Source organism: Ascaphus truei, chromosome 5 (assembly GCF_040206685.1).
Source record: "Ascaphus truei isolate aAscTru1 chromosome 5, aAscTru1.hap1, whole genome shotgun sequence".
NCBI lineage: Eukaryota > Metazoa > Chordata > Amphibia > Anura > Ascaphidae > Ascaphus > Ascaphus truei.
The window spans coordinates 8,091,636-8,109,855 of record NC_134487.1 but is presented as its reverse complement, the minus strand read 5'-3'; the positions used below and the strand labels follow the sequence as shown (position 1 = coordinate 8,109,855).

The window sequence follows — 18,220 nt, the reverse complement described above, 5'->3', positions numbered from 1 at the left end:
ACTTGCTGGATACATTTAATAAAGTATCTGGCTTTAAGATTAATGAAGCCAAATCTGAAGCACTGAATATAAATCTATCAAAAGACACTGAAAAATTAATTGAGGTCAACTTTAATTTCACTTGGCAACGTAGGTGCATCAAATATTTAGGGGTCAACATTACTAAGGTATTTAACAATATTTATGAAGCAAATTATCCCAAACTCATTAAAACATTTAAAAGATGATTTGAGAAAATGGTGGGCCCATACGATTTCCTGGTTGGGTAACATTTATAGCTTTGAAATGAATCTCTTCCCACAGATCTTATATCTGTTCCAGACACAACCGGTGCCACTGACACTGAAGGATATACTCTCGCTTTCGTCTGCAATCTCCAATTTCATTTGGGGAGGAAAAAAACCGGGAGGAAAAATACGATTCTAAGAAGAACGTCCCTGACCGGGGGACTGGCGGTATCTTGCCTGTTATCCTATTATAAGGTGGCTCAATTATGCCAAATTTCCCAATGGCAGACAAACCTGGCATTGGAAAGATGGGTAGCATTGAAAAACGAGGTTTGCTCCCCATTGCAGATTAACAATCTAATTTGGCTTCCTAAAGTAGCACGTAAGTCGGCTAACATGCTGCTCTCCTCAATGACCAACTCATTATAAATTTGGGAGGCATCTAAATTCAAATGCGCTCTGACCACCAGAAATTCATCAATGTCCCCATTATGGGTAATATAGAACTTGCTCCGGGGCTGTTTGGTAGTGATTTCATAATTCGGAAACACGCTCTAATAGGCTTAGAGATCTGGGGGGGAACAAAATATTCAAATCATTTGAACAAATCCGTTCTGAAAGACATTCCACATTCCGAATTTTTTAGATGCCTCCAGATCAGAGCATTTTATTACAAACATTCCACCCGCCCCCCATTAACATTTGAAAAGCTCTGTCTTATAGAAACAGACACCCGTGGACTCACTTCGCAGATGTATAGGGAAGGGATCGGTTCTGGGTCCCTGGGGCAGCAAAAATTAAATGACATAACCCAGTGGGAGGCGGATTTGGGAGAATATTGGAGGAGGAAGAGTGGATGGCAATAATTTCGGCAGTAGCCAAGAGCTCAATTTGCCTGACATTGAAGGAGAATGCATAGAAAGTCCTAATGAGCTGGTATCTAACCCCACTGAAATTATCTAGGTTTGTGCCAAGGTACTCCCCGCTGTGCCCTAGACAGTGTGGAGAATCGGCGAACCTGTTACATATGTTGTGTTTCTGCCCTCGGATTACCCCCATCTCGGAGGAGATTAGAAATTGGCCCCAGAGGATTTTTGACCCCACAATTCCACCAGACCCATGGCTGTTCCTCCTGAACAGACCAACACCGGCTCTATCTAAAGCTGACAATAAACTGATCACTAATTTTTCAACAGCGACGAGGTGCGAGATTGCAGCATTATGGAAACAATCCGAAATTCCATCAATCCCCAAGATTCGGAATAGGATTTGTTTTGTGTGCCAGATGGAAAAATTAACAAGTTTAGTTAATGACACTGGCGTCCACTTTCTAAAAGTCTGGACGCCTTGGTTGGCCCAGACAGACATCCCAGGGGTGGAGATAAACACAATTTGGCAATGATAGTCGTAAGTGCGTTCTTGTTCGATTCGTGAGATTACCGGAGATCGGGCGGCCCGGGGTTGAGCACCAGGCGCAATCTGAACCAGTTCATACGGAGATTCGACCAAAGCATACATTATATATTTTGGATCTTGAGAGACGGAGAGCAATCTAGCTCTAGACAGGGTGGCCTATGGTAGAGGAGTGACAACACACCCCCCCCTACCTACCCTTCCCTTCATTCCTCCCCGCCTACCTCCCCTTCCCTTCATTCCTCCCCCTATCCCCTCCCCTTACATTCCTGTTCTTAGTTTGTCAAATGTCTTTGGAACAGATGTTAATATGGCTACTTTATTTTTACCAAAATGATTTATGGAATGTGCGTCATGTCATTGTTTGAATAAAATCAATAAAAAATGAAGTTACAAAAAAAGAATACCAGCGAACACTGTTTATCCTGCTTCACAGGTGGGTGCACACGCTGCTCTCTTGGATCACCAGAATCTGTAAAATGTCTTTATCTCTTGTATGATCACTCCAGCATAACAGTACTGTGCATTCTGGTTTTAGCACACGAAAAGGAATTTTTATTATGAAGATAAATAGTCTCATACAAAAATGGCAGTAATGTCAAATAAGGTCTTATATCTTCAAACATTGGTATGGGGTTCTTCTGTTCGAACGCAGTGGTTTTTTTTTTTTATTTGCATTTCGCCATACATAACATTTCTCATTGAGGCCAAAAAGTTCTACATTTTCACACTCTTGTCCAGAAAACATTGTTCCAGAAGTCTTGTGGATCATCCTTGTGCTCTTTGGCGAACTTCAGACGGGCAGCAATGTTCTTTTACAGAGCAGTGGTTTTCTCCTGGCTATCCTTCAATGAGCACCATTCTTGTTCAGTCTTTCTCCGATAGTGGAGTCATGAGCACTCACATTAGCCAAGGCGAGAGGGGCCTGCAGATCCCTGGATATTACTCTGGGGTTCTTTGTGACTTCCTGGATGATTTGCTGGATTTGTTCTTGGAGAGATTTTGGTAGGACGACCGCTCCTGGGTAGAGTGACTGATCTTGAACTCTCTCCTTTTGTAGACTATCTGTCTGACACTGGATTCGTGTACCTCAAATGGTTTTGTAACCCTTCTTAGACTTATTTGCATCAATAACTGCTTTTGAGGTCCTCCGATTTCTTTTGATTGTGGCATGACGTGTTTCCACACACCTATATCATGAAGACCAAACTCAAAGTTTCTGATCTTTATTTAGGGTGGGGCCCCCCAAACTCGCATCATGAGATCTACCTAATTATTTAAACACCCGATTCTAATTATCCCCTTTTAATTTAGCTGATTATTATTTTTTTATTATTTTTTTACTTTTGCACATACCCTAACTCTTAATTACTCATTGTTTGTCTATTTCATACATCTTGTTTCAAAAGACATGGAATTGGTTAATATAAATCCTATTGGATATTAAAGAAAATACCTGGTTTTGATTCAAGGTTACCATGGGAAAAAAAACTATACAACATTTGTAATGATCATTGGGGTTCGCAAACATTTTCTCGCCACTGTATATATAGTATGTGTGTGTACATATCAAATGGAAATATTACTATATGCTCATTTGCATGTCTTAGACAGGTCTGAAACCCCGCCTTTCACCATTATCACCCAGCACTTTCACTGCAGCAAGGGATTCTGGGAAATGACATGCAAATGAGCACGCAGTGCCATCTTTAAAATGGTTTTGAAGCAAAAGGTGGCACTGTGTGCTCATTTGCATGTCATTTCCCAGAATCCCTTGCTGCGGTGGAAGTGTTGTGTGCTGGGTGATAATGGTGAAAGGCGGGGCTGCAGACCTGTCTAAGACATGCAAATGAGCATACAGTTATATTTAAATTTCTCTCACAAACACACACACACACACTTTTTGTCGGCTCTCCTTAGCGTAGCCAATTATAGCGGCAGGAGTATCGCGGCGAGCAGCATGAAGTGCGTGTAGATGGGTTGGGATTCTTTGAAACCGCGGTGGCCGCAAGACGGGGCGTTGTTGTCCCTGGGCTACAGGAAAGGTTTATATCGCAGGTGTGGTCACCTGTACGCATTTGTAAGTAACATGACCTGTCTCTTATGTTTGTTTTGGGGGTTAACCCTTGCGCTGCCAGATGTGCCTGCCAATGCATTGCTCATCAGGGGTAACACGGTTGGTAGAAAAGAGTTGGCCAGTCGGAGACACGAATGCAACCAGCGCTGGCTCTGGGCGGCCGCGTCGGCTGCTTCTCTCAATGTCACTTTCACAAAGAGCAATTACTCATCTTCAGGCTAACGAGCGCCTTTCTGCGGGAGCAGCCTGGGGAAGGAGCACCGTGTGGTTTCGGGTGCTGGCCTCATCGGTCTGCACGTTGGTGCGTTGGATACGGTGTTTAATACCTTCACAGCTGGGCCAGCAATTCACCGCCAAGCACTGTTCCACAGGTCCAGCATGTCTTATTTCTGCTGCATTCTTGGCTCTGTTTTGCCAGGCTGCGCCTATAGTGCCTAGTTGCAAGCAAAAGTTGTATTTCGCTTTGCGGCGGCGCGGGCAACCAGGCTCCTGATTGGTTCAGGGGCTGTCACATGAGGCGACAGCCCCTGAAAAATCAAATAATTACGACTACCAAAAATCGCATCACCCCGTCGCTTTGTCGCCGTCGCGCTTACTATAATCACACGCGGCGGCGGCGACGATGCATTTGATTTCGGGTGACGTCGCCGGCACTGTAAGCGCGGCCTTAGACAAGTAATGTGTTGTATATCCTGTGTTATGTTACATAGCAGGGCTGCCTTTCAGGCTCTCCATTTGCAAATATGGCAAATGCTGCGTGTTTTATGGCCGCGGGGTAATATGGTTTTTACGTTTTGAAAGTTTCTGGGCTCCAGCTATTAAAATTTACGTCTCGGGGCAATCCTTCGAAATGGTCATGTCCTGAAACTCTGTAGCATTGATGGCTGAGTGCTTTCGCCGAATCGCTGGTCCTAAATTGCTACTAAATGGTAAATTTGACAAACTTTTAAAGAATTCTCCTCAATTCAGAAATGATGAAAGCACCCATTATTTAACAGCTTGGCAGAAAACTCCGTGTTGCTTCCACAATAACACCAACTTTGCACATATAAAGTGCCCAGCACAGGCAAGCTATTAGGGCAAAAAACAGCAGCTCTATTTGTGTGTTTGATGATGTGCCCTAAATCCGTGTAATGCACCATAGGTTTGTCTGTATCATTTTAGTTGACCCCTTCCGGTATAATATTTTCTTGACCCCTTTTCTTCCTCCTTTTATTTGACATGCAGTATGTGTAGATAAATCTAATGACGCAATAGAGGAGGTGCAAACCATATGGAGACTTCATCCACTTCTAGTGTCAACGCTGAAGACTAGGGGGTGGGGGAGTGTCATTTTGTCCCATCATACTCATAAACAGTACGGGAATGTATTACTTTGGGAGCGAGCTGACGAAAGCCCAGACTATATCACCAGTCCGTTCTCATGGTCGTAACGTTTTTGTTTTTTTCCCCCCTTTGTTTTCTTGTCTGCTCATCCCTGATCTTCTTTATTTCCCAGCAGGATAAGAACAAGAAGCTCCGTCCTCTCTACGACATTCCGTACATGTTCGAGGCCCGCGAGTTTCTCCGGAAGAAGCTGGTCGGCAAGAAGGTAAGAATGAATTATTTTTACGGGGCGAGCGGGTGCCCGGAAGTCTTGTGGTTTATCCCCAGATTACGACCGCTCTGGAGGTTCTGCTCTGTGGAATAGAACAGCTTCCAAAGGCAACAAAAATACAGGTTACTTGTACATTTCATGCATTATTGATGTAATAAGTTGTAAAGTACCAGACTAATACTTTAGGGCTCTCCATATAGAGGGTGGAAGCAGGAAAGTGGTATAATGTTCGTGTGTCCAGAATCTTCTAGACTGAGGTTTGCACACTGTGATGGATGAGACACTGATGACCCTGTGCAATGTTGTGTAAAAACACATGTATTTTAGCTTTTGAAAGGGCGGGCTCATCGCTGTCTTTAGATCACTAACATTTTTAGTTTTTGGAGATTTGAACATCTTTAACCAGTCCTGCTGGGCTTCTCTTGAAATAGACCACAATAGTCTGTGAAAGGATATGGAGAGCAGAGCTAGCGTTACAGCCACTTTACTCAAATAAGTCCTTTCAAAAACTGGCAGCCGTTCCAGCTCTCTCCCCCCCTCCCCCCTCCCGGGAGGTTTAAAGTGAAAATAAATTGGTCTGGTTTTTCATAAACCAGTACGATCTTTCTCTTGTGGGGTGTATATCAGCGCGCACTTAAGTTTTTCATCTCTCCTTGCTGTGCCGTTTTGAAACATTGAGCCAATAAAGGCAATGTGTTTAGTAGGTGATGCCTTAAAGTATAAGCGTTTTCCAAGTAACTTAAAAAATAAACTTATTTGGAAAATGCAGATATTGGTCCGTACCGGTACCCAATTTTGTCCGTACCATGAGCCGTGATTCTGTGAGGTGGATCGAAGAATGCAATCGCCCTTCTTTTTAGACTAGCCATTGGTAAAAATGTTCAGGTGATTGTGTGTGCACGTGGTTTATTTAAATCCATTAAACATTGGCCTTTTCACCTTGTGGCCGGGGATTACTAGCAAACCCTCCTCCTCCTCCTCCTCCTCCTCCTCCTCCTCCTCCTCCTCCTCCTCCTCCTCCTCCTCCTCCTCCTCCTCCTCCTCCTCCTCCTCCTCCTCGTGTTCACTGCCTCGGGATGTGCAAGGGGTGCGCAATATGCAAGGCTGAAATTGCTTTTCGAAGAAGCCTAGAACACAATCGGCCTTGCCTGTCTGCTGGGTGCCATAAAATGAAAAACCAAGATTGTGGACCATCGTTAAACTACCTTAATTGGCAAGTAATTAAGCCTTTAAGGTAATTGGCTGACGCTTGTTAACCTTTTTAGCAAACATCGGTCCGTTGCCGTTCCCTTAATGGTTGATGGCGCCCGATGTGGGATTGACAGCGCTGTAGTTGTGTATGAAGATGATGTGGCATCGCTCGCCTCCCGTCCAGCATGTCTCTGTGATTTTGCAGCTGTCAAAGCAAAGTCACCTTGAACGGACTTGATGGGGATCTGTCTGTTAGGGTTAACCTGTGAAGACGAGCACTGACAGATCTTCAGAGCTTCAAAACCTTTACATTGTACAAATGGCCAATGATTATTTGCAACGTGTGTCTTTGTAATAGGTAGTTGCCTTTTACAGGGGCAGTACCTCTGGGGCAAAAGGGGCACTAAATGGCAGTGGCATGTTCCACAGGATAAATCTAGGGGGTTGACACCATTTTTAAATGAGTAAAACAAGTATAAGTATTTATAACTTGTTCTTTTATAATCCTGTCATCTTTTTGGCTACGACGGTTTGTCGGTTGATTTTTTTAATTCTTCTCCCTGTGGTTAATGGTAGCATAATTAGTTTAGAGATATTGGGAATTAACAATAATTGTCACATTATTTTTTTGGCCAGGTATGTGGGACTGCCCCTTTATTTAACCCTAAACTGCCGGCAGGCCAGCCTGCCTTCCCTCCGACGGCCCCAGCGTGGTTCAGGAACAGTTTTCCCGGTGCATTGTGTCAGGCGGCGTTATCCAGGCCATGTCACCATAGTGCTGTCTCTTAACCAGAGAAATGTAATGTGGTGTAACCCTCTTTCCTGCTGACTAGACAGGCTACTGATGCTGTATATACCTGCTGGCTCACCGAGATCTGAGCCTCCGCTAACTGGGAGCCTGGGGCAACAATAGTAAATGGCAGCGCCTCCACCTGCCCAGGATCCCCTGGATGTGAGATTCCCCTGGACAAGAACAATAATAACAACCCACAAGTATATGTAACAGTTTACTATATATATATATATATATATATATATATATATATATATATATATATATATATATATATATATATATATATATATATATATATATATATATACATACTTTGGTCCTAATAACACATATGCATGAAATAACATTAGCGAACATTCACACTAATATGGCAGTTATGATATATACACATATAAGAATGATATAGCTGTATACCAGTAGTTCAGAGTGCACACACTGTGCAAGTGTCCCTTCCCCACCACCGTGTGCACCCCACACCGTGTTCAATGTACTGGACCAGTCCCTTGGTCACTTAACCTTTAGTGTCCCCAAGAAATCCCCCCCCCCCCAGGCGGGATCAGCACCTGTAGGTATCGGTGTTGGTGCACTTTATAATAATACCTGCCGGGCGCTCCAGCACCCGGTCGCTGATACTTCGAAAAGGATCCGTACATCCAGCGTTGTCTCTCACGAGTAGTTCCTCACTGTCAGGGAGGTCTCTCACGAGGCTTGACTCCGCAATGCAGTCTGATCCCAAACTACAGATCACCTTGTAGCTCAGGAAGATGCTGTGTCTCTGACTGCTACTCTCAGTAAATGGTAAAGTCCCTATAAGGGGTGTTCCCTGCAGTACCACAAGCTGGTGGTGACTCAGGGCCTGCGCTGGGGCCTAGGGGAGTATTCTGGCCTATGCAGTGGGTCCCTGACCCCCTGCACTACGCACCTCCTCTCCCCTTGTTTCCCAGCACCAACTGTCACCAACTGCCTGTTTTCTCCAGCGTGCGGAATGTTTCAGAATCAGAGCAGAGAGTTCTGACAACCCCATTGGCTGCTGTGACCACCTGGTATCCCAACTCCCTGAGACTCATGGGTCTTGTAGTCCCACACAGAGCCTTCCCTGGTAATGGCCGCCGCTAGGGATGCTCCTATCTAAAATGGCCGCCTCTCCTGTATCACTGCGCATGCGCAACTCTATCTGTAGGGCCCGCCGCAACTATCGCGCATGCGCGAATCGCGCATAACATGGAGACACACCGAGCCAATACCTCCGGGAATCCCCGGCGCCGCGGCCGCCCTGGCAGCTCCCACTAGCACCAGGGTAAGTAGGGGTGGTACCGGAGGACCTGGCTACATCGGTATACAGGGATACACCATATAAGTATACATGGGAAGGATGTTGATTCGGGGAGTAACCTGCGTAATCTGCCAATTCTTGGAGTCAGAAAGGAAGTTATTTTTCCCCTTATGAGATCATTGGATGATGTCACTGGGGCTTTCTGTTTTACTTCCTCTGGATCAGTATACTGTAAGTACGGATATAGGATAAAGTATCTGTCGTACATTTAACATAGGTTGATGGATGTCTCTTTTTTCAACCTCATCTACTATGTAACTATGTAATTATGTAATTATGTCACTGACATACACTAAAAATTCACGTTTCTATCTTTTTAAATTAATTTTTTTAACAAATGTGCAAGTTTATTCTTGAAACCTGTGTGGCTCGTTCGTGTTTTCACTGCTTGTCATTTTCCTGGTCTCTTCCTGTACTATATTTCTCATAACCTAGAACATGTTGACCATTCACTGGGCCTGTCCAGCCCGCGGTGTTAGTCCAAACCAATAACGGTATTGCCTAATATTAAAGTACTCACTCTGCACTATCGCAACTGGACTAACACGGCTATTTTACACTCCATTTTATACCCAATATCTGTTTGCTTATGTAAGAATGCGGACCCTCTGTGGGGGTGACCTTGACCACAGATTGTCACTGTCCTGTAGCTATTGAACAGTTTTATGGCCTGGGAGGTGGGAACTATTTAATTTTGTGTTGATTCAGGAAGTATAAAATACGCAATAACTCAGCCCTATAATTATCGGAACTACTGTACCAGCGTCTTCATTGTTCCCATAACCCCCCGTCGTGCACATATTAAGTGTTATTGACTCATTTGGCAGCCGTGAGTGACAGATTATCCTCTATATCTGGGGTGCTCAACTCCAATCCTCCCCAACAGGTCGGCTTTTTAGAATATCCCTGCTTCAGTACATGTGGCATGACTGCGCCACTGAGCCACCTGTGCTGAAGCTGGGATATCCTGATAACCTGACCTGTAAAGGGGGGGCTTGAGGACTGGAGTTGAGCCCCCTGCTCTATATCGTAGCTGTGTTTTATTATTTCTGCACTGTGACAACTAGTACATTCACAGGTCATAGACTTGTACATAATCTCACGAAGAGTTGTACTTCACACACACGGCACACCTGTGAGCACGGGGCCTGCATACGGGAGAAGGGTTAATGCACAGCTCGCAAGCTGTCCCACTTTTCACCTTCCCAATGGTCCTACAAATGAAAAATATCTCCCCTAAATCCGTCCCCATATACCACCTGTCACGAACAGCACACGTGAGCATGTGTCTTAGATATGTAACCAGGGTTAATACACACGGCTACTCTAGTCAACTCACTTTTCTACTCTGCAAGGTACTTTCAGTGAGTTAATATTGACCCCTTACTTGATTGCAAATGATCTACGCCCACCACCCAAGAAATATGCAAAAATATGTAATTAATATATCTGCCAGGGTCTCTGGCCTCTGTTTATACTAGAAAAGCTATGCACTTAACACAACACACACCTGTTGTAGCAAAATGTGTCACAAAATATAAATACTCTCCAGAGCGTGCAACAGTTCATTCAGAGCCCAAAGCATTACTTAAGTGTGTATATACATGTGTATACACACACACACACACACACACACACACACACACACACACACACACACACACACACACACACACACACACAATAAGTAATGCTATGGTCTCAGAATGAACGATCGCACATGTACATATACAAATACACGCACACTGCTTCTATTACAGAAAAAGGATTACAATAACAGTAAAAGCAGGACAGCTTCTTAAAATAACAGAGTAAAAGATGAAACAGAAATCCCTATAACATTACGTTACCATTTGTCAGGATTTTCTCCCAGAGAGGTCACTGGCGCATACTTGGCCCAAAACACACCTCTGTTGAAATCTGATTTTCATAATACTAAAAATCGGCTGCGAGATTGACCGTTTTTATGACGCAGTAAAAAAAACTTTCGTCAAACGATGTTTGTTTTGCCTCCATATATAAACACACCCATAATTCCCCTTCTCTAATACCTAAACACTTGTGAGTCACATCAATAGATTCAGGCGTGATGACGGACGTAACAAGACTGTATGGTCCCTAAATTTGAGCGACAAATGAATATCTGTCGCCCATTACCAGCATGACCTCGCGTGCCTCATTGCGTTCATCTCCCTGCCACGATCGCAGATATCTAATCCTTATTTTTTAGCATCGCTGTCACGTCCATGACTCCATATTTCATATCTTTAGGATGGTATAGGATAGTCACAACCCCCTGGCACTCTGTAAAACCCTTCAGGAATGCTTTGAAATCCCTTTATAGAGTGTCCTGTTTACTTTCGTGTCGGGACAACCATAATTTTCTGCCATCTCTGGCAAAACATATGTTCTTGTCTCCAGATTCAGTCCTAAAACTAGTCTTGGCTAAGGGGTTAACCGTCCATAAAACACGTCTTTTGTATTTTTTTTAAATCAAACTGAAACCACATTAACCCCTGAAGCACCCGATTGATTAAAATACCGACGATGTCATGATATTATCCTGTAATAATACAGGAACCTCAAGGTAACTCCCTGAAGCCTGCATTTTCTCATGATGGACTTTGATGCTTTCCAAGTACCAAATAGCATCACCCACAATAAAATACTCGGGTCCCTGGAAATACCTCCCCCATCCCTCCTGGCATCTTAAGCAATGACAACTTGTCATAAAGCAGTGGTCCTGTGACTCCCTGAGACAGCATCGCCTTACCTGTTGGACTACTTGTAAAGACCACATACAGAAGCCAACAGATTAACCCCCTCATGACGGCGAGCTTTTTGCTCCACTCCTTGGATGCAATGCTGCTCAGAAAGCTGCCATGCCACGGCCCTCCTGCACCTTTTATACACCTAATTAAGGTTGGTATACGTGGAATATATTTAAAATGAGTCGGTTGCCCAGATTACGCCCACCCATGCCCTGCTGCAGACAAGACCAAGACGCCTACAAAATACCCCCCTGACATGAAAAGAATCGGACAGGCCGCTCATTTCCTGGCCTAGACATGTTAGCGGACAGTCTTTGTTAGCATCTGTTACGGATTAGTCAGATCTGTGCTATTATAATGCATTGTTTCTGCAGCGATGCAGGTTCCTGGGTGTAAGGGGGCATTACAGATGTAACCGTTTGACACCTCCCTACATGATATATTATGCATAGAACATTGCGATACAACATGGCTATAACCTTGTGATATTTCATATAAATAGCTGTAAGGCAAGATCTTTACCAGCAATGCTCCTCTTTCCCTGGTAATGCCCACCTATTTATATCTCGCCTATTTATATCTTCCCATGTACAATAGTTTTATAACACAATATTTACATAAATGTCCGTTTCAGGGGCAGCATATTCTTCACATGTACAGAGCTTCCCAAACCTCACAGGTCTCTTCTTCACATGTACAGAGCTTCCCAAACCTCACAGGTCTCTTCGTCACATGTACAGAGCTTCCCAAACCTCACAGGTCTCTTCGTCACATGTACAGAGCTTCCCAAACTTCACAGGTCTCTTCTTCACATATGTACAGAGCTTCCCAAACCTCACAGGTCTCTTCTTCACATATGTACAGAGCTTCCCAAACCCCACAGGTCTCTTCTTCACATATGTACAGAGCTTCCCAAACCACACAGGTCTCTTCTACATATGTACAGAGCTTCCCAAACCTCACAGGTCTCTTCACGTGTACGGTTATGTTGGTTCCCCAAAAGGTATTGGACTTCACAACAAATTACATTTTGGGGTATTTTGCTCAACTATTTCCTTTACTTGGTTTGCTTTTGTTACTAGATATTATGCTTTAATCCGATCCATGCCTCGAGTTTCACTCCGGTTTAATAGGCTTAAAACGAGAGCATTCCTTTGTTTTTTTTTGTTTGTTTTTTTTTGTTGTTTTTTATTAAAAAAATAAATAAAAAATAAAACCAGCAGACCAGTATATTTAAAAAAAAATTAATTTAAAAATTGATCCTTAACGTGATTTAATCCCCCCGTTATTTTCAACAGATCGTCAATCTAGTTCCTGAATTCTTTCTCTCCCCCTATAATGAGATGCAAATCCTCCTTGTAATAACAAATTAGCGCAGAGAACGCTGAACAGAAACCCTCCCTAAACTCCATGCGACAAGTTTCAGCAATTACTGACATACTTATGCTTGTCTGGCTTTTAAAAGGCACCCATCACTCCGTTTTAATTCATTCGCCTGTCACTAGTTCAATCCACAATTAAAGGGGGGGGGGGGGAAGAGGACACATCTTATAAGTTCACACAGTGTAGCAAGTGTCTAATATTTCGGGGCGTCTCTTATAGTAATGTCTTGTTACGTATATACATGCTAACATTGGGAGATTTTGCCCCGTTCTGTAACTTCACGGACTTCGACCAGTAGTGCCAGTCATTGTGGCCCAAAACGTCATCCGCTCAGTCGGGATATCTTCGGAGGGGGAGAGAGACGGAGTCTAGCGTAGAATCACCTGCTAGCTGGAGTCAGGAGCTGGGGTCGGCGGTGCAACCTGCAGCAGAGAGTTTCCGGGAAGAGCAGGGACAAGAGGGAGTCGGGCAAGCCAAGGGTCAAGGCAGCAGCAAGCAGGCGAATCGATGGACGAACCAGGGGTCAAAGCAGGCAGCAAGCAGGAGAATTGTCAGGTGGATCAGGGTCGGGGCAACCGGGCAGTTGGAGGTAAGCCAGGATCAGGAACCTAGAGGTAAAGAACACTGCAGTAGCAGGTAATTAAGCAAGGGCGCAACACAACCTCACTCCAGCAACCAGAGCTGGGAAGAATTCTAGGCCCCGGAGGTCGTGTGTTGCAGTCGGCTGACTGCTAAAGAGCTGCTTAGAATGCTGCAGGCAGTCCCTGTGCCTGGGCCCTGCACTACTACTACTTACTGTACCACACGCTGTGCCTCCCTAAAGCCCCCTCCCTGTATCACGCTGTGCCTCCCTAAAGCCCTCTCCCTGTTTCACGCTGTGCCTCCCTAAAGCCCCCTCCCTGTATCACGCTGTGCCTCCCTAAAGCCCCCTCCCTGTATCACGCTGTGCCTCCCATAAGCCCCCTCCCTGTATCACGCTGTGCCTCCCTAAAGCCCCCTCCCTGTATCACGCTGTGCCTCCCTAAAGCCCCCTCCCTGTATCACACTGTGCCTCCCTAAAGCCCCCTCCCTGTATCACTGTGCCTCCCTAAAGCCCCCTCCCTGTATCACGCTGTGCCTACCTAAAGCCCCCTCCCTGTATCACGCTGTGCCTCCCTAAAGCCCCCTCCCTGTATCACGCTGTGCCTCCCTAAAGCCCCCTCCCTGTATCACGCTGTGCCTCCCTAAAGCCCCCTCCCTGTATCACTGTGCCTCCCTAAAGCCCCCTCCCTGTATCACCCTGTGCCTACCTAAAGCCCCCTCCCTGTATCACTGTGCCTCCCTAAAGCCCCCTCCCTGTATCACGCTGTGCCTCCCTAAAGCCCCCTCCCTGTATCACGCTGTGCCTCCCTAAAGCCCCCTCCCTGTATCACGCTGTGCCTCCCTAAAGCCCTCTCCCTGTTTCACGCTGTGCCTCCCTAAAGCCCCCTCCCTGTATCACGCTGTGCCTCCCTAAAGCCCCCTCCCTGTATCACGCTGTGCCTCCCTAAAGCCCTCTCCCTGTTTCACGCTGTGCCTCCCTAAAGCCCCCTCCCTGTATCACGCTGTGCCTCCCTAAAGCCCCCTCCCTGTATCACGCTGTGCCTCCCTAAAGCCCCCTCCCTGTATCACGCTGTGCCTCCCTAAAGCCCCCTCCCTGTATCACGCTGTGCCTCCCTAAAGCCCCCTCCCTGTATCACGCTGTGCCTCCCTAAAGCCCCCTCCCTGTATCACGCTGTGCCTCCCTAAAGCCCCCTCCCTGTATCACGCTGTGCCTCCCTAAAGCCCCCTCCCTGTATCACGCTGTGCCTCCCTAAAGCCCCCTCCCTGTATCACGCTGTGCCTCCCTAAAGCCCCCTCCCTGTATCACGCTGTGCCTCCCTAAAGCCCCCTCACTGTATCACGCTGTGCCTCCCTAAAGCCCCCTCCCTGTATCACGCTGTGCCTCCCTAAAGCCCTCTCCCTGTATCACGCTGTGCCTCCTTAAAGCCCCCTCCCTGTATCACGCTGTGCCTCCCTAAAGCCCCCTCCCTCCTCCCTGTATCTCTGTGCCTCCCTAAAGCCCCCTCCCTGTATCACGCTGTGCCTCCCTAAAGTCCCCTCCCTGTATCACGCTGTGCCTCCCTAAAGCCTCCTCCCTGTATCACGCTGTGCCTCCCTAAAGCCCTCTCCCTGTTTCACACTGTGCCTCCCTAAAGCCCCCTCCCTGTATCACGCTGTGCCTCCCTAAAGCCCCCTCCCTGTATCACGCTGTGCCTCCCTAAAGCCCCCTCCCTGTATCACGCTGTGCCTCCCTAAAGCCCCCTCCCTGTATCACGCTGTGCCTCCCTAAAGCCCTCTCCCTGTTTCACGCTGTGCCTCCCTAAAGCCCCCTCCCTGTATCACGCTGTGCCTCCCTAAAGCCCCCTCCCTGTATCACGCTGTGCCTCCCTAAAGCCCCCTCCCTGTATCACGCTGTGCCTCCCTAAAGCCCCCTCCCTGTATCACGCTGTGCCTCCCTAAAGCCCCCTCCCTGTATCACGCTGTGCCTCCCTAAAGCCCCCTCCCTGTATCACGCTGTGCCTCCCTAAAGCCCCCTCCCTGTATCACGCTGTGCCTCCCTAAAGCCCCCTCCCTGTATCACGCTGTGCCTCCCTAAAGCCCCCTCCCTGTATCACGCTGTGCCTCCCTAAAGCCCCCTCCCTGTATCACGCTGTGCCTCCCTAAAGCCCCCTCACTGTATCACGCTGTGCCTCCCTAAAGCCCCCTCCCTGTATCACGCTGTGCCTCCCTAAAGCCCTCTCCCTGTATCACGCTGTGCCTCCTTAAAGCCCCCTCCCTGTATCACGCTGTGCCTCCCTAAAGCCCCCTCCCTCCTCCCTGTATCTCTGTGCCTCCCTAAAGCCCCCTCCCTGTATCACGCTGTGCCTCCCTAAAGTCCCCTCCCTGTATCACGCTGTGCCTCCCTAAAGCCCCCTCCCTGTATCACGCTGTGCCTCCCTAAAGCCCTCTCCCTGTTTCACACTGTGCCTCCCTAAAGCCCCCTCCCTGTATCACGCTGTGCCTCCCTAAAGCCCCCTCCCTGTATCACGCTGTGCCTCCCTAAAGCCCCCTCCCTGTATCACGCTGTGCCTCCCTAAAGCCCCCTCCCTGTATCACGCTGTGCCTCCCTAAAGCCCCCTCCCTGTATCACGCTGTGCCTCCCTAAAGCCCCCTCCCTGTATCACGCTGTGCCTCCCTAAAGCCCCCTCCCTGTATCACGCTGTGCCTCCCTAAAGCCCCCTCCCTGTATCACGCTGTGCCTCCCTAAAGCCCCCTCCCTGTATCACGCTGTGCCTCCCTAAAGCCCCCTCCCTGTATCACGCTGTGCCTCCCTAAAGCCCCCTCCCTGTATCACGCTGTGCCTCCCTAAAGCCCCCTCACTGTATCACGCTGTGCCTCCCTAAAGCCCCCTCCCTGTATCACGCTGTGCCTCCCTAAAGCCCTCTCCCTGTATCACGCTGTGCCTCCTTAAAGCCCCCTCCCTGTATCACGCTGTGCCTCCCTAAAGCCCCCTCCCTCCTCCCTGTATCTCTGTGCCTCCCTAAAGCCCCCTCCCTGTATCACGCTGTGCCTCCCTAAAGTCCCCTCCCTGTATCACGCTGTGCCTCCCTAAAGCCCCCTCCCTGTATCACGCTGTGCCTCCCTAAAGCCCTCTCCCTGTTTCACACTGTGCCTCCCTAAAGCCCCCTCCCTGTATCACGCTGTGCCTCCCTAAAGCCCCCTCCCTGTATCACGCTGTGCCTCCCTAAAGCCCCCTCCCTGTATCACGCTGTGCCTCCCTAAAGCCCCCTCCCTGTATCACGCTGTGCCTCCCTAAAGCCCCCTCCCTGTATCACGCTGTGCCTCCCTAAAGCCCTCTCCCTGTTTCACGCTGTGCCTCCCTAAAGCCCCCTCCCTGTATCACGCTGTGCCTCCCTAAAGCCCCCTCCCTGTATCACGCTGTGCCTCCCTAAAGCCCTCTCCCTGTATCACGCTGTGCCTCCCTAAAGCCCCCTCCCTGTATCACGCTGTGCCTCCCTAAAGCCCCCTCCCTGTATCACGCTGTGCCTCCCTAAAGCCCCCTCCCTGTATCACGCTGTGCCTCCCTAAAGCCCCCTCACTGTATCACGCTGTGCCTCCCTAAAGCCCCCTCCCTGTATCACGCTGTGCCTCCCTAAAGCCCTCTCCCTGTATCACGCTGTGCCTCCTTAAAGCCCCCTCCCTGTATCACGCTGTGCCTCCCTAAAGCCCCCTCCCTGTATCACGCTGTGCCTCCCTAAAGCCCTCTCCCTGTATCACGCTGTGCCTCCCTAAAGCCCGCTCCCTGTATCACGCTGTGCCTCCCTAAAGCCCTCTCCCTGTATCACGCTGTGCCTCCCTAAAGCCCCCTCCCTGTATCACGCTGTGCCTCCCTAAAGCCCTCTCCCTGTATCACGCTGTGCCTCCCTAAAGCCCCCTCCCTGTATCACGCTGTGCCTCCCTAAAGCCCCCTCCCTGTATCACGCTGTGCCTCCCTAAAGCCCTCTCCCTGTTTCACGCTGTGCCTCCCTAAAGCCCCCTCCCTCCTCCCTGTATCTCTGTGCCTCCCTAAAGCCCCCTCCCTGTATCACGCTGTGCCTCCCTAAAGTCCCCTCCCTGTATCACGCTGTGCCTCCCTAAAGCCCTCTCCCTGTATCACGCTGTGCCTCCCTAAAGCCCCCTCCCTGTATCACGCTGTGCCTCCCTAAAGCCCCCTCCCTGTATCACGCTGTGCCTCCCTAAAGCCCTCTCCCTGTTTCACGCTGTGCCTCCCTAAAGCCCTCTCCCTGTTTCACGCTGTGCCTCCCTAAAGCCCCCTCCCTCCTCCCTGTATCTCTGTGCCTCCCTAAAGCCCCCTCCCTGTATCACGCTGTGCCTCCCTAAAGTCCCCTCCCTGTATCACGCTGTGCCTCCCTAAAGCCCTCTCCCTGTATCACGCTGTGCCTCCCTAAAGCCCCCTCCCTGTATCACGCTGTGCCTCCCTAAAGCCCCCTCCCTGTATCACGCTGTGCCTCCCTAAAGCCCTCTCCCTGTATCACGCTGTGCCTCCCTAAAGCCCTCTCCCTGTTTCACGCTGTGCCTCCCTAAAGCCCCCTCCCTCCTCCCTGTATTTCTGTGCCTCCCTAAAGCCCCCTCCCTGTATCACGCTGTGCCTCCCTAAAGTCCCCTCCCTGTATCACGCTGTGCCTCCCTAAAGCCCCCTCCCTCCTCCCTGTATCACGCTGTGCCTCCCTAAAGCCCCCTCCCTGTATCACGCTGTGCCTCCCTAAAGCCCTCTCCCTGTTTCACGCTGTGCCTCCCTAAAGCCCCCTCCCTGTATCACGCTGTGCCTCCCTAAAGCCCCCTCCCTGTATCACGCTGTGCCTCCCTAAAGCCCCCTCCCTGTATCACGCTGT

The 18,220-nt window shown here is 48.4% G+C and overlaps 1 protein-coding gene across 2 annotated transcripts in view; it reads left to right on the top strand.

Moving 5' to 3' along the window:
- SND1 (staphylococcal nuclease and tudor domain containing 1) overlaps positions 1-18,220 on the top strand; it is an 810,790-nt gene that overhangs the window by 209,050 nt on the left and 583,520 nt on the right. The window contains exon 11 of one of the 2 annotated variants that reach the window (XM_075599279.1): positions 5,219-5,308. In XM_075599279.1, the coding sequence (XP_075455394.1) occupies positions 5,219-5,308 (90 nt within the window). Of the gene's footprint in view, positions 1-5,215; positions 5,309-18,220 lie in introns of both variants that reach the window. The other variant, XM_075599278.1, reaches the window with a different exon arrangement.